The sequence below is a fragment of the Carassius carassius genome, chromosome 47 (genome assembly GCF_963082965.1).
Source record: "Carassius carassius chromosome 47, fCarCar2.1, whole genome shotgun sequence".
NCBI lineage: Eukaryota > Metazoa > Chordata > Actinopteri > Cypriniformes > Cyprinidae > Carassius > Carassius carassius.
This window is the reverse complement of record NC_081801.1, coordinates 10,421,877-10,449,397: the sequence shown is the minus strand read 5'-3', so window position 1 is coordinate 10,449,397 and position 27,521 is coordinate 10,421,877. Positions and strand designations below refer to the sequence as shown.

General features: G+C 37.7%; 3 protein-coding genes across 7 annotated transcripts in view; 2 read left to right on the top strand and 1 right to left on the bottom strand.

Annotated features, from left to right (window-relative positions):
• The window catches only part of LOC132130688 (ankyrin-1-like), a 102,184-nt gene extending 91,729 nt beyond the window's left edge, over nucleotides 1–10,455 (top strand). For 2 of the 5 annotated variants that reach the window (XM_059542473.1, XM_059542471.1), the window contains 5 exons: nucleotides 4,781–5,438; nucleotides 5,604–5,889; nucleotides 6,001–6,081; nucleotides 7,142–7,221; nucleotides 7,395–10,455. In XM_059542473.1, coding sequence (XP_059398456.1) covers nucleotides 4,781–5,438; nucleotides 5,604–5,889; nucleotides 6,001–6,081; nucleotides 7,142–7,198 — 1,082 coding nt within the window. In that variant the 3' untranslated portion in view covers nucleotides 7,199–7,221; nucleotides 7,395–10,455. Of the gene's footprint in view, nucleotides 1–4,780; nucleotides 5,439–5,603; nucleotides 5,890–6,000; nucleotides 6,082–7,141; nucleotides 7,233–7,394 lie in introns of all 5 variants that reach the window. The other 3 variants (XM_059542476.1, XM_059542472.1, XM_059542475.1) reach the window with 3 other exon arrangements.
• A 563-nt stretch (nucleotides 10,456–11,018) lies between these two features.
• On the top strand, nucleotides 11,019–14,937 carry LOC132130718 (eukaryotic translation initiation factor 4E-binding protein 2-like). Its single transcript, XM_059542514.1, has 3 exons — nucleotides 11,019–11,518; nucleotides 13,489–13,683; nucleotides 14,305–14,937. Exons 1-3 carry the CDS (start codon nucleotides 11,377–11,379, stop codon nucleotides 14,334–14,336), a joined length of 369 nt encoding a protein of 122 aa, XP_059398497.1. The 5' UTR covers nucleotides 11,019–11,376; the 3' UTR covers nucleotides 14,337–14,937.
• A 72-nt stretch (nucleotides 14,938–15,009) lies between these two features.
• LOC132130704 (nodal homolog 2-A-like) lies at nucleotides 15,010–17,510 on the bottom strand. Its single transcript, XM_059542497.1, has 3 exons — nucleotides 17,166–17,510; nucleotides 15,570–16,318; nucleotides 15,010–15,471 (listed from the first exon to the last, which is right to left on the bottom strand). The coding sequence occupies exons 1-3, from the start codon at nucleotides 17,449–17,451 to the stop codon at nucleotides 15,319–15,321; spliced, it is 1,188 nt and encodes a 395-aa protein (XP_059398480.1). The 5' UTR covers nucleotides 17,452–17,510; the 3' UTR covers nucleotides 15,010–15,318.
• Nucleotides 17,511–27,521: the final 10,011 nt, after the last annotated feature.

Genomic DNA, 27,521 nt, shown 5'->3' with positions numbered 1-27,521 from the left:
GTTCTCTTTACTCAAATGGCCTTCACAGTCACCAGATCTCAATCCAATAGAGCAGCTTTGGGATGTGGTGGAACGGGAGAATCTGCAGAAGCTGCGTGATGCTATCATGTCAATGTGGACCAAAATCACTGAGGAATGTTTCCAACATTAAGGAAAGTTCTGAAGGCTAAAGGGGGTCCAACCCAGTACTAGCAAGGTGTGCTTAATAAAGTGGCCAGTGAGTTTACATTTGTGTTATTCAACATCTAATTATTACAGGTTTGCATTATATTCTGAGTATGCATTTCATGGTTTTAATTCATTTTGATGTTTACTAAATCTGTTTTTTTTTTTGGGTTTTTTTTTGCGAGTTGGATGAATTAATGCACATTCAAATTAGCCTAAAACTACATCATGTTCACACACCGCACACAACGCCTCTGTTCTTCCGATTTCTCCCTGTATGGGGACAGGAGACTTGTCAGTCAATAAATGGGAAAAAAAGATTACTGACATCACTTTTTTGAAAAAGTAACTCAGAAATTTCTCGGAAATTTAAAATGTACTATGTTACTTTACTAGTTTTTGTTTGTTTTGTTTTTTCAAATATGCCAGTGAGGAACAGATAGGAGTATGTAGGCTCATATGGACGAGTACTTTAAGAGAAGACAACAGGCCTCCGTACTTGTGTCTGCACCTCTCCTTTTCCTCCTCTCTTTCTCTATACATGTCATCTGCAGCCCAGCCGCCCTACTCTTCCTCCTCACAGCTCTCCTCTTCGACCTCCGACCTCATAATGACCTCCTCTGGGCCTTCTCTTTTCCTGTCATTCTGTGTATGTTTTCTAGTTCCCATTCTGTGTGGGAGCTGTGCTGTCTGTAAGCATGTGCATGCTGATTGACGTGCTCTTTTTTTTGTCTTTTCTGGAAAAAAAAAATGTTACTTGTGAGGCCTTCAAGTAAAAAGAGGCCTTTGTTTATGTTGCTCTATAACAAACTTGTGTATGCATGGCATGCTTTCAATGTATGGGTTTCTTCCTGTGTATATTTTCACTAATTGTTTTCCTGAGTGGCGGTTAAACTCCTGAATTTCAGTAACTTCAGTAACTCTTCTTCTCATCTTTGGTGAATATATTAATGTTGTTTTAGCCCCTACTGTTCTGTTGGCAACAGTTTACATAATGCTCTGGAAAATGTATCTGTGACTGTATCATGTTGCAGAAGCATTTTTGGAACGTTATGTTTCAACTGATTTATTGCTGTTGGTGTGTTTCAAGCGTGTTTGCGTGTCGCACATTGATTGTGTGACACCATTTTTAACCGCAGAGCTCTGTGTTGTTGCTTATGTCATGGACTGTATTCACAAACAAGAAAATTGTGTGGCTATTATCACCCGCTTGTGGCTAACATATATATAACCTTTATTTTCCAAGGCTAATCCCTTTCTCCTGGCTAAAAAAGACTAAAAATGGCTGTATAAACCAATTCAAGAACAGAAACAACATTTTCATAAAATTATCAAATGCAAAATATAATTATAAGATGTGAATGCAGTCCTAATCTATATCTGTGTGTGTATGTGTGTGTGATAAGAAATATCTAACTGCCTTATCAGGCCATATAAGATAATAAGATCACTCAGAATAGTGTTGTGTGTAATATGAACACGTTTCAGAGCCATAATTTGGTGTTGTGTGTTGTGCTGTAATGTAACGTGTGTTTGACTGTTTGAGTGTGTTTACATTTATTTGCATGTGTACCTGTTTGGGTGTGAGTGTGTTTTTAGGTTTGTGTCTTTTTATACATTTGCCCCATGTTGTGTTGCTTTATTTGTATTGCAGTGACAGTAGATTTGCTGTGTCTCACAGTGTGCACTGTGTGCGTGTCTCTGACTCACAGTCACATGTGTGTAATTCATTACGGGGGGCAAAGTGAAGGTCTCCACTAATTCACTGCTGTAAATCATCCTCATTCTCTTCATTTCTTCTTTTAATTATCATTCCTTTACAACAGTAATATATTATCCATCCAACCATTGAACCATCCATGAATCCATCCACATACATATACAGCTACAACATTTGCTCATATGGAGCCAGTTGTTTGATAAATTAGGAAAATAGCTTAATACTGCAACAACTCTTGACAAGCCTTTTGTGTTATCTCAACTTTTAGTTCTTGTTTTGTGTTATTAGGTGAGTCCATATGGATAACTATTTAAACTTTCTAAATGCGAATAGTAACATTTTAATAATCTGTTTTTATGCAAACAATTATTTATTGCATTATAACGTATTTTTTATTTATTTATGTGTTTGCATTCTTTTAGTTGGATACATTGCAATGTTAAAAATAATACTTATTAAAGTACAGAATCATATATGTTTACATTTTAATTTTGTTTAACACTTTTTAATCTGATAGGAACAAAAAAAACATTTGGCTGAACTTTAGCTTCTTAATTTAGCAAAACTTTAGTTGCTTTAAGCATATTAGGGAAGTCGTGGCCTAATGGTTAGAGAGTCGGACTCCTAATCGAAAGGTTGTGAGTTCGAGTCCTGGGCCGGCAGGAATTGTGGGTGGGGGGAGTGCATGTACAGTTCTCTCTCCACACTCAATACCACGACTTAGGTGCCCTTGAGCAAGGCATCGAACCTCCAACTGCTCCCCGGGCGCCGCAGCATAAATGGCTGCCCACTGCTCCGGGTGTGTGCTTATAGTGTGTGTGTGTTCACTGCTCTGTGTGTGTGCATTTTGGATGGGTTAAATGCAGAGCACAAATTCTGAGTATGGGTCACCATACTTGGCTGAATGTCACTTCATGTCACTTCATTAAGTTAATATTGTATTTTTTTTATGCGTATTTTCATTGTTTCACAAAAATTAATCTGAAATCAAACAATAATTGCCAGACACCCTGCAGACTCCAGTAATATAATACAATGATAAAATAGCCATGGTTGATGATTATATTTTAATTACTATATTTTTATATATACCTTAGCCTGAATTAAAAAAAATATATATAATTTGTACTTATGTTGTGCTGTAAGAATGACAAAGTACAAGTTTTAAGTTTATGTAAGAGTTGGTCCCTATTAAACCTTAATAATCCAAAATGCCTCTTTAAAACAATTGTGTGTTCTTATTAATCATACATACTACTCCATACATCATGCAAATACAAATCACTTATATATATATATATTGCAATTCCATATTCATTTGAACAATGCCAGGAATGTGTATCCTACATTATGATCATACACACAAGAGAAAAGCCATTGTTGCATGTACTGCGTGGTCATGGACACAACTTTCATACGTATATGAGAAAGAAAGAGTTGACATGAGTCTATTTTGAATCTGAGCATATTAGTGTGTATGTTAAAGAAATATTCTGGGTTTTCAACAAATTTAACAGAACAACGTAACATTACTTGTCCCCTCACATGTGCAAATGAATATTAGTATACTTAAAAAATACTGCAATATACATTTTTAAGTTTTTTGTTCTTGAAGCTAAAAAATGAAACTTTTTTGAGGTCGCCATTAAACATTTTGTTTTGCAAATGAATGTTATTTATTTAATTTTGAATAAATAATTCATGTATATGTTTAATTAATTAATTAATTAATTAAAAGTTTTAAAATGTTTTAACTTGATCTTCCGGTGAAACTAGACAGACGTTTTACTGTCTCCCAGACATTCATCTGGATAAATCCATCACTACTTAAGTTACATTGCCACTTTAAATTATATTTTGTATTATTTTTGACTAAATTAAGATTTGATAACTATTCTATTATACTGAGTATAATAGAATAGTTAATATTAGAGTTATTGCAAAATTTTGCTTTTGTCACTGAACCCTGATATACTCACGCGTGTTCTCAAGTGTTCTTTGTATATGGTTAAAAAAAATACCTGAGCAGTGGTATATTGTTAGCAAACATCCAGGCTATTTTTTTGCTATATTTAATGCTTAGTGTTTAGAGAGCATAAAATACAGCGCTTTATACAATAGATTGCTTTAAACAAAAAATACAAATAAAAATGCCAGTGTTGCTTTCAATTGCAAGTACAACTTCAGTTTTTACTATTAAGTAGCTCTCCAGTTTGTTGTATTTACTCAAACTGTAGTAAAAACGGTGACACAAGGCTCTAAAATCAACTCACTGACCTCAAAGAACTGAACAGAAGAAATGAATTGGAGAAGATTTCCATGTCAAAGAAGGTGGAATACCTATTAAATAATCACCATTGACCAGTGGTAGTTCGAAGGTGTTTATCTTGGGCAAGTTGTTTGGAACTGGCCTGATTTTGATCAAAATGAATATACTTGATTTGGCTTAAAGTATAGCCTTGCGTTTCTCTTTCCCTCTGCATTAACAGTCAGTTTTCAAACAAGATACTCTGTGTCCCATGATTGTGAATTCTGCTTAAAATATATTATGCATTAAAGCATCATTCTAAATACAATTTTTTTTCAAATGCTGCCCCTAGGTTGAGAAAACCCAGAATATTCCTTTAAAAGTTGAAAATTAGTTTAAAAGTTGAAAGTAGATTGCTTGTTGTGAGTGAATCCAATCTCTCTCTGCCAAATGAACTTTCCGTGGCCCTGTTCTTATGCTAATACTTTGCATTAGAACACTTCCGTTCACCTATATACTGACAGACTTTAACTGCACCCAGAGCACAGTGTTATGCATGACCTTTCTGAGAGGGTCAAGACTCCCCACGTGCCCCCACTGTGTCTGTGTGGTGTTAGCGTTGCCTTTCTTGTCTGGCCATCTCTCAGGTTACAGGCTGGTGCAGGAGGAGCTGCTCTCCCCCGCTTCTATGCAGTACAGCCTGCCCTCTCCGCTGGGCATCGAGCCCTACTGGCAGGAGGTTTCGAGTCTTGAGTGTGCGCCCATTGCCACCACTGAGGAGGACACTATGATGGAGATGTCAGATGTGCAGGTGTGGCCAGCGGGGGTCAGTCCATCCCTGGTGATCGTTGAGGATTCGTCCCTGGATGGTAGTAGCCGCGCAGACGACTCGGAGGCCAACACATTGAGCTTGCCCTGCAGCAGTTTGGGGAGGCCCAGCAGCGGAGCCAGTGGGGCAAGTGGCTCTATCATGGAGCTGGAGGAGGAGGAGGAGGAAGAGGAGATAGAGGAAGATGACATACAGCACGAGCCCGTGTCGCAAAGCACAGAAAAAGCGTGGGCCAGAGGTGCCGTCCCAAAGGCCAACTACAATGGGCAAGCTAGAGGTCCGAGGTCGGAGGACAAGAGGACAGAGGTGGCAGCAGCGGCGGGCGGCAGTTTGACGGGTGTAGCTAGAGGAGGAGGAAAGGGTGGAAAAGGGAAAAGTTCAGAGGAAAAGTTTTCTGTTCTTACAGGGCAACAGCTCTACGCTCAGCTGTGCGAGAGAACCGGACTGACCCGAGCCCTTGAACACAACGGGGACAGGTACGGATTATGTTAGTATTCCATGTTATAGTTGTGGTGTGGACATCACTATTCTCATAGAATTAGAACATTATTAAAACTTTAAAGTTATCTTTATAGTTCTTGGTGTGAACGGCCCTTTAGACAGATAAGTTTTCACCGTCTTTGTCCGTCCTTCCTTGGCAGGCTCAGCGGCGGTGCCTTCCAGCCTTACTCGCAGGAGAAAGACTCTCTTCACAGCTGGTCCCAACCCAAAGCGAGGCAGACCATGGAGGCCATGATGTCATCGTCTCAGGACCACCATCAGTCCCGTGTAGCACAGGAGGCCCTGCTTACACCGGTATGTGATACAGGCCATTCGGAGGTCCTGCGTGGGCGTCTGCTGGGCACTCAGCCCTTTGATAAAGGGCTGGGCTTCCCCCATCAGGAGGGGGAATTATGTGCATGGGACAAGGACAGACGGAAGGCACAGGTGTGTCCCCTGGGCCTGTCCGGTCTGAGCAAAGAGCATGTTTTTGGGCACAGTCTTGACTTTGATTATTCTGTAAAGATAATTAATCTAACTATTATTCCCTCTTTGCAGAAGGATGATCCAGTAGATCTCACCAGTGATCATCTACATGAAGAGCAGTTTACTGGTGAGCTTGGGAATGTTGTGACCAAGGTAGGTCATGTTTTCTTTCAGGTTTTATTTTTAATGGTTTCACATGCATGTATTGATCTGACTCACCATTTTGAGATTTCATTAATAATGATGGGAAATGTAGTTTTCAGTTTTCTAGCATTTTCTAGATATTATTTTATCCCTTCTAATTGTCTAATTTGTTCCTAATTCATTTATTTTTTGCTATTTGCGATTGTTAATCTACATTTATTCTATATACACAGCCATTCAAAAGTTTGGATCAGTAATGTTTTACAATGTTTTATTATTTTTATTTTATTTTTATGATTTTCAAAAAGCGGTTTCAAAAAATTTTCAGCGGTGTCACGTGATTTGGTGGTCAAGAAACATTTCTTTTTTTTTTGTGCTACTTAATGTTTTTGTGGCAGCCATGATGCATTTTGTCCGGATACTTTGATAAATGGGAACTTCTAAATAACCGATTTATTTTTTTTTTCAAATGGAAGTCAGGTTCATTCAGTAATGTTGAATATTGTATGTGATATCCATGTTACAGTATATATTATTATCTGCTATTTGCTGTCTAAAGTGATTAAGATTTTGAACCATCTTAGTAATTCTTTAAAACCATTCACCAAAAAGATTAGTTTATATTCATTCACTGATTGATTCAGTTTTGCCTTCTTAGGTCACATAATTATGGCAATAGGTGGCAATAGGTGACAAGTTAAAATGTTTTTGTTTGCCGTAAGTCACTGAATCATTTGTGTATGCTTACCATTTATTAAGATTGTCATGTCTACAAATCTAAGAGACTCTAGAAATAGTGTTTAACATCACAAGTATTACCATCAAACAAAGCAGATATTTTTATTTATATTTTGCTGTGCATGGATTTTATTTGTGTTGCAAAGTTGAATGAGATATCTCAGTTCATTAAGTTCATTCAAACTTGAGTTATTTAATGAAGGGCATATTTGATCAGTAAATCAATCTAATGAAATACCCAAATTACCTTTAGTTAACAACTACACTACACTTACAAAATGATTCAGTCATCTTTTCACTTGTCTTTCTCCTCCCTCCTTCTTTTCTCCAGTTGGTCATGGAAGCGAAAACTGTGAAGCACTCCAGTCTGCGGAGAGTAAAGCACTGAATTAAACACAAACTGTCCTGAAGGTACGGGACAGGTAAAATGATTGGTGTATTACATAAGAACAACTTCAAACCCATGGGGCAGTCTAGCTTTGCTGAGCTTGAGTGATTTGGCTAACAGTTTTAGCCAGAGTGACTTTGCTTCCGACAATGTCTCTTTGAATTAGCGTTTTGTTCATGAAGGATTGCTCTTCCAGGGTCCAACATCCACTGCCAAACCATCTTTCATCTACGCATGACTGGGAGACTGGCAGACATTGAGCGATGAGGGGAAAAAACAAAACATGCAGTGAAAGAACAACACATCGCGCCCGAATCCTACAGCAAAGCAACCATTGAGCGCCACTGGAAAACAACAAGGAGAAGAAGTTCTCTACCTGTAGTTTTGTAACATTTTTAACAGATGAAAAAAACATACAAATAGCATAGGGCATGAAATTTTTATACAAAACGTGAAGAAAACCACAAAAAAAAGCAACAAAAGTGCTTCCTGTCATCTGTAAACGCATGACTGACTGCTGCTGCATGACCTATGAGCTGTCATTATTTAAAAAACTGAAGGGGTACAAGGTAAAGGGCCGTTCCAGGACAGGCAGCGGGGAGGGAAAAACCTTTGGACCTTTGATCTTGAAAACGAGAAGCTCTTGAAACAAAGGGTCTTGGGAACACAACCCTCCCCCCCCCCCCAAAAAAAAAAGCAACAGTTCTTTAATTTGTCAAATTGATTGATTGTCATTACACAGCAGCATAGTGGACCTGTCACATCATTTTCCATAGGCCCTTTATCCTGTTATTCAATGTGATATATGCACTCTTATGCTATGTGAATGTGCGTCTGTGTGTGTGCGTGTGTGGCGGTATCTAACGCATCTGTACTCGCTTCTGGCTTGGTACTGAGCTTCTTTTCCGGATAGGTCAGAACTCATTTGGTGTTCGCCATGTGGATGACAACAAGCCACTGTGCTCTCCTGCTTATGAGCATCTGCGTTCATTTATTTCCACTTTGTGAAGCCTAGCCATGTTCTTTTGAACTTTATATCTCTCATTTTTTATTTTGAGCCCCCCCCCGTTTAAAAAAACTAACCCATTTATTTGTTGCAGGTAGTGTAGCTTTGTACGTAACACCCAAAATGGCAACCTACGGAAGGTATGTGCTTTGTCTGACAGTTCACAACTCTAACCTCGACCTACTGACCATCCGTTCATTCACATTCGTCGCTCAGCTGCTTGACTAAAACCGCCATGTCAGACCGATTTCAGACTAATGTAGCATTGCATGCTGGTTTCATGCTGTTCTCTTGGGCCCGCATTAGGCCTGGATGTTTTTATTTATTTTAGATTTATGGATCAAGAAAAAAAAAATAGTTGTATGTGATGTGTGGGGCTTGGGGACTATCTCCGAGTAACTGCCTTTGTAATGTTTGGGGTTTTTCGGAAGGAGTTACGCGACAAGGAAGCGTTTTAAACTTGCTCTTCGATTATTTTTTTGTTTGTTTTCATTACGATGTACAGTTAAAAATAGATTGAAAAATATACAGACAGCACTGTGAAAGTCCACCTTAAAATTGACCCCTGAACTGTGAACTCACAACTGTCTGTCTCACTTTTACCAGTACCAACACACACCAACAAGGTTATTAGGTAACTATGAGAAGCTTAATAATAACAATAACTACTATTGCAACTTCATGTAACCGATTCCCTGTTAACGTCATTCTCATGTGTTTTTTAGTTGTTATTCTTTATTTTTGAGTACGAGAGACCCCAAACATCCACAAATAATTTTGAAGCATAGTCTACCAAAGCAATAATATCAAACGTGCTGCAACAGTTGGAATACTGAGTCATTGTTGGTGTGTGTGCGTGTGTTTTTCTGTCTATGAGCGCTTGTGTGTTCAGTATAAACTGTAGTAACCCGACATTTTAGTAGCATTTGTAAGACGTATACGATTCAAGAGATATAACAGCATGCATGAGTATCTCACACTGTATGCAATTATGTGATCTACATGCCAACTCAAGTTCACTGAACAGTAGCTGTTTCACTTTAATGGACAAGGTTTCTTTAAACGGCTGGCAAGCATAATGAAATCAGGTACGGTGCTCAGCATTTAATCATAGCACAGTAGCTTACGTAGTCACGAGCACACCGTGACATACTGGCTCACACATTTGCCCATTGAATGAATGAGTGAGTGAATGAATAAATTAACTTATCCTCCAAAAAAAAAAAATAAAAAAAAAAAATTCATGGAATGCATGGACAATTGGACGAATGACAATGATTGTACTTTCATATTTCAAGAAAATGTGTAATCAGATCCTAGTGTTTTTGTTTATTTCTTGAAATTGTGTGCTTTGTGAGAAGGCACACATCCCTTTGCATTAAAACACTCATGAGTTCTGCCTTCACTGTATATTGTTTTCTACAGTTCACTCAGGTTTATGTTTACAGATGATTTCTCTTCCATTATTCTACTTAATAATACATACTGAGCAGTAAATCCTACATCCACTCAAAGGAGTATAAGGGTTATCAGGGGTGTTGGTAAGAGGGTAAGGGAAGTGACCTCAGCATGAAGGACATGGATACATACATGTTCAACATCTTATTGCAATTTACTGCTGTAATTGTTGACCAAGACATAACATTTCTGAAAACAAACGGTGGGGAAAGGAAGAGAACGTTTTTATTAATTAATTCATTTTTTATTTATGAATATATTTTTGGAACAAAACTATTTAACATTGCAATCATTATGTATTAAAAACAGTTTATGTACAGTGTTTAACTGTTGCAAAAATAGACTTCACCTATAGTCCTTTAGAATGGATTAATGACAATATAAACGCAATATCATATTACTCTGTACTAAGGAATGAAACTGCGCACATGCACAGAAAAATATGTTTTTAATAAAGAATCTATGTATAAATATATGACAAACTATATTTAATTAGAATGCTATGCACCCTTATTAGAGTTGTTATGGATGTACTTTAAGTATATTATGGTAGTTAGAATCCAGTAATACATACATGCCCATGTCATGGGGAATGTAGAGGCTTTGTAGCTATTTGAACATTAATTTCCTTTTTTTTTCTTTTTGTATAACAGAGGAAATGGGAACATTGAATATGTATACAAGCCTTTTATTCAGATTCATTCTGACATGAAGATATGTATAGATCATTTACCCTGCACACCAGCTCAGATCATTTACAAAAATTAATAAAGAAACATGTGACATATTGTGACACTGTGTGCGTGTGTGAGAGAATGTGCTAAATATTACTGATATGCATTTATAAATCTAGTAGGCTTAACGTAAAATAATGAATGAACAGAGATGGGTTAAAATAAAACTAATTTTCAGCTCCAACTTATAGTCACAGAAAATCTTATGGTGTTGACAAAATAATCATATTTTGCATATCGAGTATTAAATATGTATATCCACGTCTATTAAATACAGTAGTTTTTCTGATGTTGCTGTGTACTGTGCTGTGTAGAAAATTAATTAGGAGTTCCAAAAGATTTTTTACAGAATGTGTGATACTTAAAATTATTCGAAAAGGGCTATTAATTATCTTTGTAAAAAAACAAAAAAATTAAGAGAAATTGTAACAGATTTTTGTTTTTGTATTACAATAAAGAACACCCTCTAAGTAAGATCATCTCTAAAGTAATTTCGGCGGAAGTATCGCACGGGGGCGGTTGGTGGGGGGTAACTACATTTCCCATCGGCCTTTTGTAATACCGCCGCACACCAGTGGGGGCGCCATTGCACCCATTCTCCGTTTTAAACAGCGCTTTCCTGCTCGTGTTTTGCTGAGTGCTTGGTGTGTGCATGAGGGAGTGAGAAAGAAAACGTGGTCACGGAGAAGCCTAGCATTTTAGCTAGTTTTGCGGATGTGAATGTGTGAATGAAGTGTTATACAGCCTCCAAAATTTAGTATTATTTATTTTTGTATGTAGTCAAGTTTGCCAAAAAACGGACAAGGTAAATAATTCTAGAAAGTAACGTTAACATGATAATGAACTGCTGCTAACATATACAGTTACATTTTCCATGTTAAATTCGAGCTAAACTGTTTTATTCTTTTGCTTTAAGCTGCAAAAACAGTATTTGATAAAGGCAGCTGGCTGAATTAGTGATTGGGAGACTAGTGTTGAAAATGTCCTTGAGGAGTCAGACTCAGAAGACCACCAGTAAGGCAATTCCCACCACCAGACGAGTCACAATCAACGATGCGGCCCATATGCCTCATGATTACTCTACAACACCCGGAGGGACCCTTTTTAGCACGACTCCTGGAGGTAAATGTCACGAGCTTGCAGATGAATCGTTTGGTGGCATTCGCAACTGTCGCAGTGCATGCATTATTTTTGTTTTGACCGCGACATAGCGATGCACCTCAGAGCTCGCGCACCGCTCGCATTGTTTTTTTGCATGACGGACCGCGCTGCGCGTGCTCACAGCGCTCCCGTCTGTTTATGTATTGTTGGCCTTTTAGCTGTAACGTTAACGTTACATGTGAAGGGATAATAAAAAGCTTAGATAGAAAATAGATACATATATCATGTCTGTTATGAAAAAAATGTTTTATGTTTTATTATATACATTGTGGATTTTGTCAGATGACAGAGATTGTAAACAGTCGACAAAAGAGGACGTGATGGCTCTTAAAGCATGTGACTTTGTTGGTTTCCCATTGTTCATGGCCACTTCTGCTTTTCTAGTGCATAAGGCCGCTGTTCTTATTATTGTAAACCGTGTATCTTTCACTGTTTGTCTAGATTATCAATTAAGCCGTAATGTACATCATGGAATGCATTATGTGCATGATATATTGCTCTTGGGAATTGACCATGTGACTTTTTGTTGGTTAAATAGTGCATCATGTTTATCACTTCTGTTGTCATTTGTGTGCATGCTTGATTACTCACATAAACCAATGTTATGTATATTGGTGTTTCAGTCTATTTTATACCATAATGCACTTATTAGCCTTAGTTTGAGTGTGTGTGTGTGTGTGTGTGTGTGTGTGTGTGTGTGTGTGTGTGTGTGTGTGTGTGTGTGTGTGTGTGTGTGACGGTTCACGGTAGGTTCAACAGGTCTGATAGTATCTCACTATTCCATTTCAGCCTGTTGGCTTGTGTGTTTCTGTTCTCATAAGGAAATAATTTAATGGAAAATTGGTTGGCAAACATTGACACTTTACAAGGCTCAACTTTTAATGATGCAACTCTTGAATGTTGTAAACTGCATAGTCATTAGATTAGATTAGATTAGATTCAACTTTATTGTCATTATGCAGAGTACAAGTACAGAGCTAATGAAATACAGTTAGCATCTAACCAGAAGTGCAAGAATATAGTGTTTTATATACATAAAAGTGCAGAGTAAGTGAAGCTACGATATACAGAATGTACAGTGAGTTGCTATATACAGTATTGAGCAGAGTATGTACAGAATATAAATAGGAATGCAAATGTAGGGATTGTATGTACATTATGAACAGAGCAATGTAGGATTATATATACATTATGAACAGTAGCAATGTGAGAACAATGATAATAAATACAGTTGGATGAGTGTGTAAGAGTATTGTTAAATAATGTATTACAGTATATACAGAATAACAGTAGTGCAATGATGTTTTTATAGAAATAGTTTACTGTGCTTTGTACAGTAACAGCTTTAGACAGTTTACAGTAATGGCTAGAACAGTGTGCAGTCTGTGCAAAATATGATTAGTGCAAATGCATGTGTGTATAGTACTGTGACCAGTGCAGTAAAAGAGCAGGTGCAGGTTAGATTGGTGGTGTGGCGTTCAGAAGTGTCACAGCCTCGGGGAAGAAGCTCTTCCTGAGCCTACTAGTGCGAGAGCGTAGACTTCTGTAACGCCTGCCGGATGGAAGGAGGGTGAAAAGTCCATGGTTAGGGTGAGAGGCATCCTTAATGATGTTCCTTGCCCTGCCCAGACAGCGCTTCTGATAAATGTTCTCGATGGAAGTTAACTGGGTGCCGGTGATCCGTTGAGCAGTTTTCACCACCCGCTGGAGTGCTTTGCGGTCAGATGGATCCTGGAACTCAGGTGAACTTTCTTTCATAGGAGCATGTTTGAACGTGTTTGGATTGAATGTAACCCGCAATACTAACATGGCACAGACTGAACGCGTTTTTACACAGGCGTGTCTCTCAACTTTGCTCTTGCAGCCTGTTATAGGACTGGTGTTTCCTTCCCGTAATATAATCTTGATTTCATTACTAAATTATTATATAGGCACCCGGATCATCTATGACCGAAAGTTCCTACTGGACTGTCGCAGCTCCCCGTTGGCCCGCACACCGCCCTGCTGCCTCCCTGACATTCCGGGGGTGACAAGTCCTCCTTCGGTCACCATGAATAATGACAAGGCCCACTCCAAACAGACTGTCAATAATAACAGCATCAGCCCCCCAGCGGACAAGAGCGCAGGTAAATGTGTACTAAAGCTAAAATTGTTATTACCCATGTAAAGCCTGACATGTAAAAGAATCACATTTGATAATATTTATAATAATAAAATAAAATGATAACAACAAATTGTATATTGTTTAAAAAAATGTATATTATTTACTGTAATTTATAGTGTAAAACTGTTTTTTAAAAAACAGCTCCGCTTTTTTCAGAGACCCAAACTGCATTTTGATGCAGTTGTTAATATTTATACTCATGTAAATGATGTATCATATTAAATATTCATGATTTTTGATAACGTGATTTTTCTAAAAATGGTGTCTTGAGTTCAGTAGATGTTCATCTTGAAATATCACTAACTATATAAAATTTATTCTTAGGTTTACTTGATTAGAATCATGACAGATTTCACAGCAAAGCAACATGTGTGCCATGACCTGAAGGCTTTTTACTTTATTTTAAATTGTCATTCTTATGACAGAAGGCATGTAGTAGATTGTGTACAACAGGTGTTTCAGCAAGGTTTTGATCATATTGATAACTCCGAGGGTTTAGAAATGTGTGCATCACATGTAATGCAGTAGGCTTTATGGGTTTAAAAATAAATTAAACAAAAATTCATTTTGTTTTGATTTCAAGGGGATGATGCCCAGTTTGAAATGGATATCTAACTACAATAGAAGACCTGCTACACGAAGGAGGCAACAACTGCAACAAATATTGCTATGATGACAACTGTTCCCTGAGAGGATAAATGCAAAGAAGACTTCTCCTTTCATGTCATCTGTCTTTTTCTCTTTCATTTATCTACTGTGTAAATATTTTATTTTCCTTCACTGATGCTGTCATTCAAGACTCGCACAAAGCCATTACTTTAGATCCTCGACATCAGCTACCACTGTTGTGCCTGAAAGAGACACTATCTCAGATAGTGCATCCCATGCACATCGATGCAGCTCTTCTTCTGTCTTAGACATGGAAGACATCTCACAGGCCACCATGTGACACTGTTTGTTTGCTACAGATTTGTGTAGTTTTACAGAATGGTCAGTAGAGGGAGGGACAGTTCTCTGATATTCTCATCAAGAGTCATATGGAGGAAATCCAGATGTCAACTCCTAGAAATTTAGCAAACCACAATCAATCGAATTTGACCAGTTTCCATTTGGCATTGATACTTTTGAAATGTAAAATCTAATTTCTGTTTATCCTGATGTGTATGTTCACCTAAAGTGTCATCCAACAGAATGTAAAATGCCGCCTTTTTCTTTTTTGCTGTCAAGTTCTCTAAAACTGCCCTGTTATTTCTGAAGGGGCATTTAAGCGTAAAAAAAATATAAAATACAATAAACACCAGAGAATTTATATGTTTTCCTTATTCATGTGCTGATTTTCCACAAAACAAAAACAAAATACATTTATTACATCATGAACACTTTTATTAAATTTGGTAGTTTACATACTCTACTATTTACAAATTAGGCAAACACACAAAGCTTTCAAAAATAGCAATAAGTAATCCAGGTGCCTCAGTGCAGGATACCTTGTGATTCCAAGTGAAAATACTGTACAAATTAAAGCAATTTTTCTTCATTTGTTTATCTGGATTTAAGGAACATATTCAAAGTGCTAGAGTTGAGTTCATTTGGAGACTCAGTGGCAGCCACATTCTCCCACAACCATCCCTTCGTGGTGTCTCATGACCATCTTTTCGTTCTCATAGTAGAGCATTGAGAGTGGAGTCAGACGGGTGGGTACGCACGACAAGCATGGGACGCGGTCTAGGTGGTGCAGCTTCAACAGACTCTGCAGATGAGAAGACGACAATCATTAGAGTCAGTCTAGCAAAGAGTAAACAATTAACATTTTAATTGAAGCTATTTCAAAGATTTAGAGATTCTTACCTGCATGTAGGCATGGTTGGTTGGGGTGAAGCTCTCATCTACAGGTGTTGGACAGCTACCCTCACAACGATAGGCATTATAACGCTTCGGATAAACAATCCAGTCACTCCAACCAATCTGATCAAAGTCCACCCACATATCCACCTTCCTGCAGAGAGATTTCTTCTCCTCTTCTTGCAAAACAACTGGAATCACATTGGCTGCTGCGTCACGCACTCTGTCTTCAGTCCGATGGTTCCTCCTGTGACGCCGGGGCACAGGTTCACCTCCACCACCAGCCCGGTCCAGAGCTACGTACTTGGAGTGCTCTGCCGTCTGGATGAGGGTGGATGTCTTTGCCTGGTTTTGCTTGGAGTAAACCACCATCATGACCCTGTTGGCTGTCAGATGCTGCATGTTTTCGTGCCCCTCGCCCTCAGATCTTGCAGGCATCTGAATGGGTTCCTTTGAGAACACGCTCTCATCTTGGTGTAACCAGTACTTGAGCAGCGTTGTGATGTTGAAGACCCTCCAAGAGGAATGGGAGGTTGAGTCAGTTGGTTTGGCTTTCACAGTGCCGAGGTGAATCCTTACTTCGTCGCAAGGGCTTCGGTCGCACTCATGTTTGGATGCGTGATAGATGTCCACTTCCATCTCAGAGGCGAATTCTGGAAGGCGAATGCGAAGCTCGGACCGCTGGATGTCGTCGCCTGCTGATATGGAGGACATGTCAAATGTCACGGCTAGTTTGTCACCAACCTGATGGCAACCTGAAAAATATATGGACAAGAAATGAGTGACTGGTCAAAGGACAGACAGTTAAGCATTTTAGAAAGGATAAGTGATGTGTGGTGCTTAATTATCTTGAAGGATGTTTTCACACATGGCCACATTCGGGACAAGCAGTTAATAAAGTAGAATGTTCTTATTGTTTAGATGTGTATTGCTGCCCAAGTCACTTTGAAACAGACGTCTTGAAGCTAATACACACGCTAACTAATAAGCATAATACATGACTTGGCTAATAGCCAAGAACCAGCTAAACTACCTATCAAATTATTTTCCCCAGGGGTCTTGTATAAACCAGAAGAGATTTGTTTTGCGATAATGAACGGCGGGGGACTTTACATATTGCCACTTAACGCATGGCAACTTTATTAACTAAAACAAATAATTTAAATAAAACAATGTTTTATTTTAAAAAATATATATATATAAAAATTGTGGAGGTAACACGAGTTCTGTAAGAATATAGTTAGTCTATTAAGCTACAACAGTCATCATTCGCGATGAATGACCGCTGAATGCAGCGACTGACCGTGCAATAATAATAAAAAATCTTAATTTATTAATAATAATTATATATATATATATATATATATATATATATATATATAATTTTAAAAATATTATTCTTAACATCTAAAATGTCTAAAAAGAAAACACAATCCATATTGGCTATTGTAAAACGTTATTATGGAAATGTATGTATAATATAAAATAAAATGTTTAGAATTAATTAAAAAAATAATAATAATACATACATATATATATATATATATGTATATGTATGTATGTATGTAAGTATGTATGTATGTATATAATGCATATACTTACTCTTGGCAACGAGACTCAAGACCGAATCGGACTCGTACAGAGTTGGATTTTCATGGCTCATGTGTTTATCGTCTCCGGTTAGAAGGGTCCGGTAGAGGTGCAGCATATAAAGCGGATATCTGTTCGTGTGTCGGCTGTGACCCGCCTGACCTCCGCCGTGTTTGCCAGGTGCACGCATCCTGTTCTTGAACGCCTCGTGGAATCCAGGAAACGACGCCTTGGAGCTCACCAGACCGACCCAGAGCGCGAAGACTGCGCTCAGGACCCCGCAGACGGTTTGCCTCATGTCAGACCTAGGTTACAATCCACCACGCTGAGAAGAAACACTGTCCCTGAGATCCTTCTCCTACACCGTCCTCTGGAAAGTGAACTTCATGAGTGCTGGCTGCCCATCTAAGTTGACTTATAGAAACTTGGAGTCTTTTGATGGCCTGTGAGGTCCTTTGGGTCTTTGAAGTGCCCCTGTGATCCATAAAGGGATACATGTCCCTGGGTCGTAGTGTATCGAAACCAACTGTCCTTTGTGCGTCAAAAGGTGTGAAAACACTAATTCTTCTCCTCGAGCGCTGTGTATTGAAGGTCCTTTTGAAAATGTACTTAAACAATAATACTAGTGGACTACATTTGTTCATCAATGACACTTTGATTAAAAGGGGAAAAACTGGATTATTTCAACGTTTGAATGAAAATAGAGGAGATTTGTTTCAATGTCTTCTCATTCCATCAGAAGAACACAGTAATTATGTCATTGGAAATCTCTACATTATTGTAACAGCAAACGTTTTTTGACATGTTACCGCTTCATTTGGCTAGGCTAGGAAACTTGATTTTACAAATTACAGCATATTATGACAATATTTTTGTGGATGATTGTTATCGACTCCAGGTAACCCTGTCTCTCCACAAGAGGGAGACGTATTTATGTAGCCTAAATGTACGACCGGTATGTCAATTAAATACAAAATTATTATTATTATTATTCAGCATTTGCCATTCGAGACCTTATAGCCTACCATTTGAGCAATGAATTAGGCCTTACATGTTGGCCTATTACATCCAGACCAAAATAAGTATTTCCAGTCATGTTTTAGATCATGTTTGCATTTAAAAGAATTTCAGTTTACTAAATAATAGAATGTCTGCTGATTTTTATTTATTTAATTTTTTTTAATTTTTAATTGAATTTTAGGAATTACAACTGCAGTCAGGGGGTACAAAAAGTAAAGCAAATAAACAGACATAAAAATACATATACATAATGTAAGGTCTGCTGATATGCTACCTGAGGTGTCGTGGTTGACGTCACTGTAAAGCCACTTAGAAGAAATGAAAGACAAAAACATGCTTAAAATCGTGCATAACAAAATTCCGAGAAGCATCTACAGGACCTTTCTTTCTTTCTTTTTTTTCCTTCTTTCTTTTTCTTTCTTTTCCCACATTTATTAAAGAAGCTTATCCAACAGGGGGCGCTGCCTTCAAAGCTTTTCCTTTTCTCGAAAGAAGTATGATTTGCCAAATAGTAATCAAAGTGATAAAGAATTCTCTCTGTGGGCAGCTGAAATATCAACTGCTCTTCCTTGCATCTCTCATTTCTCCCGAAACGGCCTGTGTGATGTTTTGACGTGATTTGCGCAAATTCTCAGTGCTCAGGTGAGATTCATATGACAGATGGAAGCATATGCTGCTATGAGGCAACACACACACACACACACACACACACACACACACACACACACACACACACACACACACACACACACACACATTATTTCCCGTCACAGAATCGAAGCGGACCAGCTGTGAATGTCAGTGGCAATCTCACACATAGTAACACTGATAAGCAAGACAGAAATTGGCACCGAGCCTTCCTCCCACTCACAGTTCACATACAGAGCCATTTAATGATAATAAGTGTCAGATCTTATACATTTATTCCCCATTGTTTTGTAAGATGTATTTGACATCTATCTATCTATCTATCTATCTATCTATCTATCTATCTATCTATCTATCTATCTATCTATCTATCTATCTATCTATCTATCTATCTATCCCTTTTGTTTCTGTAGATTTAGTTGTTTTTACAGTATATTTTACTGTATTCTCAATAGCTTTGTACCATGTATGTGGTGTACACACTGATCTACAATAAAACAAGAGCACACACAAACACACACACACACAACATAATTTAAAATGAAAATGTCAGTGTAATTCAAGTGGTTATGTAAATATTTCAGTTGTGTTGCTTGATATGGTCATGTGACGTATCCTCAGGTTAAATAAAGAAAATGGCAAAAAATAGTGAAACTGTTTTCTACCAATATTATACAATAATATAAGTAGCCTAAATATCAGATTTGAACATTTGAAACTGGAGATCAGTGGTTGTTTATGACTGTGTATGTATGGTATGGACGCTGCAGAGGTGACTCTGACCGTGACAGACATGCATTGGTTTGAGCAGACAGCCTTATTAATCGCCAGGGACCCTGATCACTGTGAATCAGTTTGCAAAACAGAGACCTTATCCCTCTCTGGTAGAGGAAAAAAATGGGAGCAGGGAGAAGGAAAACAGAATCAAGCCCTTTGTGTGGTTCTGGAAGAAAAGTGCACACTTGCGTTAGGGACGGCAAAAAAACAAAAAGGCCGTGAAATATGAAAGGGCCTCCTTTGTGTAATTTGAATAATGGGGATAATTACCCTCTGTCCAGTGAAGCACCTGCATTTGAAATAAGCCTTTGATACCAACTTAAATCCAGTGAGATGGTGCTGTTTGATTAAGATTCAAGTCTTTACAGCAGCTGGAGAGATCACTCTGTCAACAGATTGACTGCACACCTATTCATTCATATGTGATGATAGATATACATCACAAAAACAGAGAGTGGTGTAACTTATTCCTTGCTGCAAACAATATGTTGGGGGTTTAATAAACCTCATCTCATTATCAAAGTGCAGATAATGTGAGTCTTCATTATTACTATTATTTGCTAATTTTATCTGGGACTTTCAAAGCGGGCAGGACACCATGTGTCTACAGATATCTCAGTATAGATAGTCTTTAAGCACCTACAAAGCTATCTCTTTTTAATTTGGTTGCACTGCCAAGAATCCATAGATGAATCAGCGTCTCTCATTAAACCACAGTCCTGACATTGTTCGCTAGAACAGGGCCGGTTTTGCCGACAGGCGACACAGGCGGCCGCCTGGGGCGCAAAATTGCAGAATTAAAAAAAAAAAGTTAATTAAATGTATGTATCGTATTATGAAAGCTGCGCACACGCTGTACACTTTTACTGTGCACTGTCCACACACTGCTTGTATTTGTCCATTTCTTTTACTAGATTTACAATCCTAAAAAACGACAATCCATTTTGGGGGCACCAAATAACCTAGAGCCGGCCCTGCGCTAGAAATGGCTGCTTTTCTGTCAGTCTGAAATTGCAGGGACACTATCACATGAAGGCAGTAGTGTAGCCAGAAAAGAGACTCTGGGTGTGCATATATGAAAATCTGGGTGTGCCTCATTTATTGTCAGATTACTGTGCAAAATTATGGGATAGTATTTTTGTCGCACTGCTTCCGTCCAACCATACTCCTAGTGGTAATTTGGAGGACATGTCAAAATGTAGTTAATTGTTAAATGTAATCATTTTCTTTCAAATACGATAATTTTGAACTTCTGGTACGATACTTGGACATTTCCAATCTGGCAACACTGTCTGTTGATGTTGGGCCCGGGGAGGGAGAAACATCCCCATCAGGTGTAACCTTAGGCCTTGTGTCCGGCTGTCCATCAAGCCGAGGATTTTTGCTAAAAAAATTAAGAAGGGAGCTCTGCGACATAATGCTAGCTAGCAATGTGCAATCAAAAATTATCTGTTTATATCATAGACGGTTTATATGCGCGGCAAAGATCTCTGGGGAGCTGCTGGGGTCACAGTCAGCTGCTGTTTGCTGATTGGTTGGCAGTCCGAATGTCGGCAGATATATTTTAACAAAATTAATTTAAAATGTAAATTACATTTTAACATTTTTAGAATTAATGCACCATATATTGGATTCTTATTTCTGTGCTCCTGAGAGTATGATTTAGAATGTTCAGTGGCGTCACAGACAGAACTGCCAGATTCAAACAACTTTCGCGCGTTGGCTGGCGCTGAGCCAGAGGCGGACGCGCTCAGCGCTTGTCATATATCACAATTAATATGCAGTGTTTTCAACCACATAATGTTTATTTTAGGTTTCATACATTTAAATATACATAATCACTAGTAAAACAATGCATTGGTAGTTTGTAAAATACACACTGATGTCTTATGGAAGCAGCAAAAACTATCTAATCAAATGTAATTTGCCGCCGTGTTTTATTCATATATCAGACACACATAGCAGAACAATAAAGTTTACTCTATTCTTCGTCCAGTTCAACAGCCACTTACTTTCAAGTATTTCGGGAGAAACTGGGAAATTCAATTGCTCTACGTTAAACCCGGCTGACAGCACTCTGAACTGCAGCGCTCATCTCGTTATAGATCAAGATAATTTATTAGGTTTTTAAACGAAGAATCGGAATATCAGATAGTTGACATGGTAAACAAATTTGTTTATATATTTTAATATAAATGAAAAACTAAATAAAACGAATAGCGATACATCTGTTAGTTATTGTGGCTGGGGTGTGTCACGTGACAATCATGACGCGTCGCCATGGAAACAAGGGGTCAGTTAAAATATTTGAACTTACGCGTGAAAGGGTTGATTTAAAAATATATATATTTTCTAAGTAAACAACAATAGCCCAAGTTTAGTAAACATTTTTTATTGAGACTATAAAAAATAATTCTTCATCTATTTTTAGGTGTGCCAGCTGCCACTGTGGGTGGCACAGGCACACCCTGACACACCCGTGGCTACGCCACTGGAAGGCAATGAAATTGCTCAGAAAGTGTGAGCAATGGACAGGTCAATACTGCTTTAGGTTCAGAATCCATAATAAAACTGGTAAATGGATCAATGCTGATTCTTTATCTATTGCAAGAAGGCACAATATTGAAGTTTTCATTATTACAATAGCTAAATAGATCACAGAGAGGAATGTGGATTCGAGTTAGTTGTGGAATCCTCTTTTATGCGTCTTGAATGTTGGTGAGGGTCATAGATGATCCTTTATCGATGCTTCATTAGGTAGCTGAGTAGATGATCAGTAATCTATTGCTTGTTCTTTTCTCTACTACAGCCAGCCATGTGCCACTCTGAATCTGCCTCTGCATTTGCATAAACATCAAGATTTTCAGGGCAGCTGGAATTTACAAAAATTTAGCATTTGCCTCCAGGACAGTGTGAGTATTTGTTTTTGTTTTTAGAAATTTGGACAAAGTGCTAACTTCAAGATACTGTTGCAACATCTCTGTGCTGTTCCTTGATGATGAGGTGCAAAAAATATATGTCAGAAATAAAAATTTGGATGTGGAAAGATTCGAAAAAGGAATGTAAAATGGGGAAATGTTTTTATGCTTATAGCAAGGCTGCATTTATTATATTTTAAGAAGGGGGTTCTTTGGCGTGAACTCATCTTGTTTGGGGGTCCTAGGCATCAAAAGGTTCAAGCGGCTTATCTCTGATTTTGCAACACCACACCGCAGCTTTGGATCCAAATAGTTCTACGGTTGAATGTGGAAATAAAAAAATAAATAAACATTCTTTTGAGTAGAAGAGGCTTAGGAGAGATAAATTAGGCTTTCTTGGATAAACTGTCAGTCTGGTTTATCATGCTACAGAGCTGATCTATTTCTGCTTATCAACCAATTTCGTTCTGATTGGCGGTGACAGTCTTAGAATTTAGAGTTCAACCCAACAAAGTCTCTTGTCCTCAAGTTGTGGGGCAATGCTTATGTCAAACACTGAAACAGTAACATGTTTGAAAGACAGAAATGTTCATTCAAATTTCTTTTTAACAATCTTTCTATTTTACTCTTATAATTGGCAGAGGAGACTGGAACAGGGATTTCCAAAGTCTCTTTGAACTTTAAATTTCAGTGTGAATTTTTATTTTCTAGCAGGGAATTTTTTTAAAGCTTATTTTAATATTAGAGCTAATTTTAAAACTATTAAATAATAATAATTGTATATATATATATATTGAATATTTTTCATCTTTACAGTGATTTTTTATTAAAATAATTTTAATCCCGTCTAGGATTTTTAAGATAATTTTAATACTAGAGCTGGCATTTGAACGTTTTCGACTTTAAAATAATTGGATAATTTTAAATAATTAAAAAATAATTTCTTCCAATACAAAAAAAAAAAAAAACCTTACTGGAGCCAATACTAATAGATAATACAAGTTTTTAGAGTTTGTCTGGACTTATTTAGTTGGCATTCATTATCATCGTATGTGATGACATCAATCAGCCAAAGGGCAAGGAAAGAGTACACTCAGCTGTCAAAAATGACAGGTCTTCTCTCAGTTTGATTGCAGTCATCTCATACTGCCACAATAACAGTTACGTGTTCTACATCTGTCTTTAAGATAATGATTTCTGTTATCTGTCTTGTCACAACTCTGGAGTCCATTCTCCACAAAACAGCCTGTGCAGCAAATTGAAATTAAGCATTGAAAGCATTTCTGTGTCAAAAGGAAGTTGCAAGCATGTAGCATATAGGTGACGCATGTGGATTTTTCAAGAGTGTTCTTTTGAATAATGTGGGGGTTTGTGTCCCCTTCACCACAGAAAATTACACCAGTGATTCAAGCCTTTTATCTTGGTGATCTGTGTGAACTTCCTTCCAGAAATGACGGCAGAATTGGTGAGTCATGGGACTCGGAGTGAATGTGAACGCTATAAAGCAATCCTCATGATTGAATGATGACATCTATCACTTGTGGGAAGATGGTCCCACCTGATCTATTGAGAAAAGGCCAGGCTTTCTAACCTCAGTTTCCTTGCATTAAATCTCTTGCATTAAATGTCTGTTTTTATAGCTAATATTGAACTGTTTTATATTCTGAAGGCTGTGTTTATTGTCTGAGAGTGGTTTGTAGTCAGTGTGTGTGTGTGAGAGAGTTTTCCCTCAGATGCGTGTGGTCCATTGGAGAAATGATTAAAGATCTGTTGATGGGCATCTGTATCTCAGATGAATGCTGTTGACCACATCACTCAGTGAAGCTGTGAGTGGATGTGACATGCACCAGAGGGAAAGAACAGAAGTCCAAATCAATATTCACTCATGTGGGTCTAGTAGCGTGGTTCATATCAGATTGATAACACACTGCATAAAGACCACGGTGAAATGGGTGGAAACGGGAGCATTTTATGTGTTTAATGTGTTTAAGAATGCTTATTTGTCTTTTTTTTTTTTTTTTTTTTTTTACAATATTACAATATGTTGTAGTAAATTTATGATAAATACACTACAGGTGCTGGTCATATAATTAGAATATCATCAAAAAGTTGATTTATTTCACTAATTTAATTCAAAAAGTGAAACCTGTATATTATATTCATTCATTACGCACAGACTGATGTGTTTCAAATGTTTATTTCTTTTAATGTTGATGATTATAACTGACAACTAAGGAAAATCCCAAATTCAGTATCTCAGAAAATTTGAATATTGTGAAATAGTTCAATATTGAAGACACCTGGTGTCACACTCTAATCAGCTAATTAACTCAAAACACCTGCAAAGGCCTTTAAATGATCTCAGTCTAGTTCTGTAGGCTACACAATCATGGGGAAGACTGCATGAAATTACAGTTGTCCAAAAGACGACCATTGACACCTTGCACAAGGAGGGCAAGACATAAAAGTTCATTCCAAAAGAGGCTGGCTGTTCACAGAGCTCTGTGTCCAAGCACATTAATAGAGAGGTGAAAGGAAGGAAAAGATGTGGTAGAAAAAAAGTGTACAAGCAATAGGGATAGCCGCACCCTGGAGAGGATTGTGAAACAAAACCCGTTCAAAAATGTATAGGAGATTCACAAAGAGTGGACTGCAGCTGGAGTCAGTGCTTCAAGAACCACTACGCACAGACGTATGCAAGACATGGGTTTCAGCTGTCGCACTCCTTGTGTCAAGCCACTCTTGAACAACAGACAGCGTTAGAAGCGTCTCAAAGCTAAAAGGACTGGACTGCTGCTGAGTTATGTTCTCTGATGAAAGTAAATTTTGCATTTCCTTTGGAAATCAGGGTCCCAGAGTCTGGAGGAAGCGATGAGAGGCACACAATACATGTTGCTTGAGGTCCAGTGTAAAGTTTCCACAGTCAGTGATGGTATGCAGTGCCATGTCATCTGTTGGTGTTGGTCCACTGTGTTTTCTGAGGTTCAAGGTCAACGCAGCTGTATACCAGGAAGTTTTAGAGCACTTCATGCTTCCTGCTGCTGACCAACTTGGAGATGCAGATTTCATTTTCCAACAGGACTTGGCCCCTGCACACAGTGCAAAAGCTTCCAGTACCTGGTTTAAGGACCATGGTATCACTGTTCTTAATTGGCCAACAAACTCGCCTGACCTTAACTCCATAGAAAATATATGGGGTAGTGTGAAGAGGAAGATGCGATATGCCAGACCCAACAATGCAGAAGAGCTGAAGACCACTATCAGAGCAACCTGAGCTCTCATAACACCTGAGCAGTGCCAGAGACTGATCGACTCCATGCCACGCCAAATTGCTGCAGTTAATCATGTTCATACTTTTCGGTTGGCCAAGATTTCTAAAAATCCTTTCTTTGTAATGATCTTAAGTATTATACAAATTTTCTGAGATACTGAATTTGGGATTTTCCTTAGCTGTCCATTATAATCATCAAAATTAAAAGAAATAAACATTTGAAATATATCAGTCTGTGTGTCATGAATGAACATAACATACAAGTTACACTTTTTAAATGGAATTAGTGAAATAAATCAACTTTTTGATGATATTCTAATTATATGACCAGCACCTGTACTGTTCAAAAGTTTGGAGTCATTAAGATATATATAAATTAAATTAAATAAATTTAAAAATGTAAATGTAAGATATACTGTATATTGAAAGAAATTCATTTTATTAAGTAAGGAAGGATTAAATGGGTCAAAAATGAAATGCTGCTATTTTTAACTTTCTATTCATCAAAGAATCCTGCAAAAAAAATAATAATAATAATGTACACAAAAAAATCTTATGCAGCAAAACTTTTTTCAACATTGATAACAATAATAAATGTTTCTTGAGCTGCAAATCAGCATATTACAATGATTTCTGAAAGATCATGTGACACTGAAGACTGGAGTAATGATGCTGAAAATTCAGCTTTGCCATAACAGAAATAAATTACATATTAAATAGTATTTCACATTATTACTGTTTACAGTAATTACATTGTACTGTTTTTTTTTATTAAACAAATGCAGCCTTGGTGAGCATAGCTTGGTGAGTTGCTTTGCAAAACCGTAAATACATTAATAAATGTTTATTTTAAATAAATACACATTTTCAAAATCATTTCTATATATCAAATTATGGGTTTTAAAATATCTGGTCAATACAGTGAACTTAGCACATCACGAGTGACGGACACTCTCTGACTCGAGTCAAAAGACATCCACTGAATCCTGTTTCTTTTCAACCTCACAGGGCTTTCTCGGTTTACACTTGATCTGGTAAAACATTGATGATGCTGCTCAATCTCAGCATTTCAAGCTGTGTGAGCTAGTTTATGGTCCCCTGATCACTCAAACACTCCATGAGTCCACCGACTATATCAGTAAAATAGTCAATTTCCCAAAGGAAAATAACAATTACATGGTTTGTGAGTATCTTCATCCCAGTGGCTTTAACAGTTTGTTGGAGTTTGCTAGAATAAACACCAACACAATAGCTCTTCAAATCGTGAGTAAATTCAAATAATTTCAAGCTACTCAAGCTTGACTTTAAGTGATGTTGAAAGTATAGGCTGGTAAACAAAAACTTTGACAGAATCCTCCCGTGATGTGTGAACTTCTTTTATTTAAGCTGGCAATGTGCTGGATGATGAATTGGTTTTGTTGGAGGCAGGGCTACCTGCTTTCTCTCAGATATGTGTTTTGGTGCCCTTATTTACATAATTTTGAGAATGTTTGTTTATTGGCTCCCCTCTGTCCTTGTCTGACCCTTTCAAGCGCCACTATTAAAACCATGTGCAAGAAAACTGAATTCAGTTTTTGACACCTGTTCAAGGACAAATGAGAACTGTTTGAGTTATGTGATTTCAACAGCGGACTTTAGGGAAATACTAAACATAAATTCCCTTAATAGTCTCTAAAACACACTAAATATTTTACTTCTCTATAGTATTAAGCCACATGAAACTTTATTACAGAA

Excerpts from the sequence above, each read along its gene's own strand:
- LOC132130704 (XM_059542497.1), bottom strand. The coding sequence starts at position 17,451 with ATGAGGCAAACCGTCTGCGGGGTCCTGAGCGCAGTCTTCGCGCTCTGG. Across the intron at positions 16,319-17,165 it reads CTTGAGTCTCGTTGCCAAGA|GTTGCCATCAGGTTGGTGAC; the intron begins GTAAGTATATGC and ends TATATTTTTCAG. Across the intron at positions 15,472-15,569 it reads CCAACCATGCCTACATGCAG|AGTCTGTTGAAGCTGCACCA; the intron begins GTAAGAATCTCT and ends TCTCATCTGCAG.
- LOC132130718 (XM_059542514.1), top strand. The coding sequence starts at position 11,377 with ATGTCCTTGAGGAGTCAGACTCAGAAGACCACCAGTAAGGCAATTCCC. Across the intron at positions 11,519-13,488 it reads TTTTAGCACGACTCCTGGAG|GCACCCGGATCATCTATGAC; the intron begins GTAAATGTCACG and ends ATTATTATATAG. Across the intron at positions 13,684-14,304 it reads CCCAGCGGACAAGAGCGCAG|GGGATGATGCCCAGTTTGAA; the intron begins GTAAATGTGTAC and ends TTTGATTTCAAG.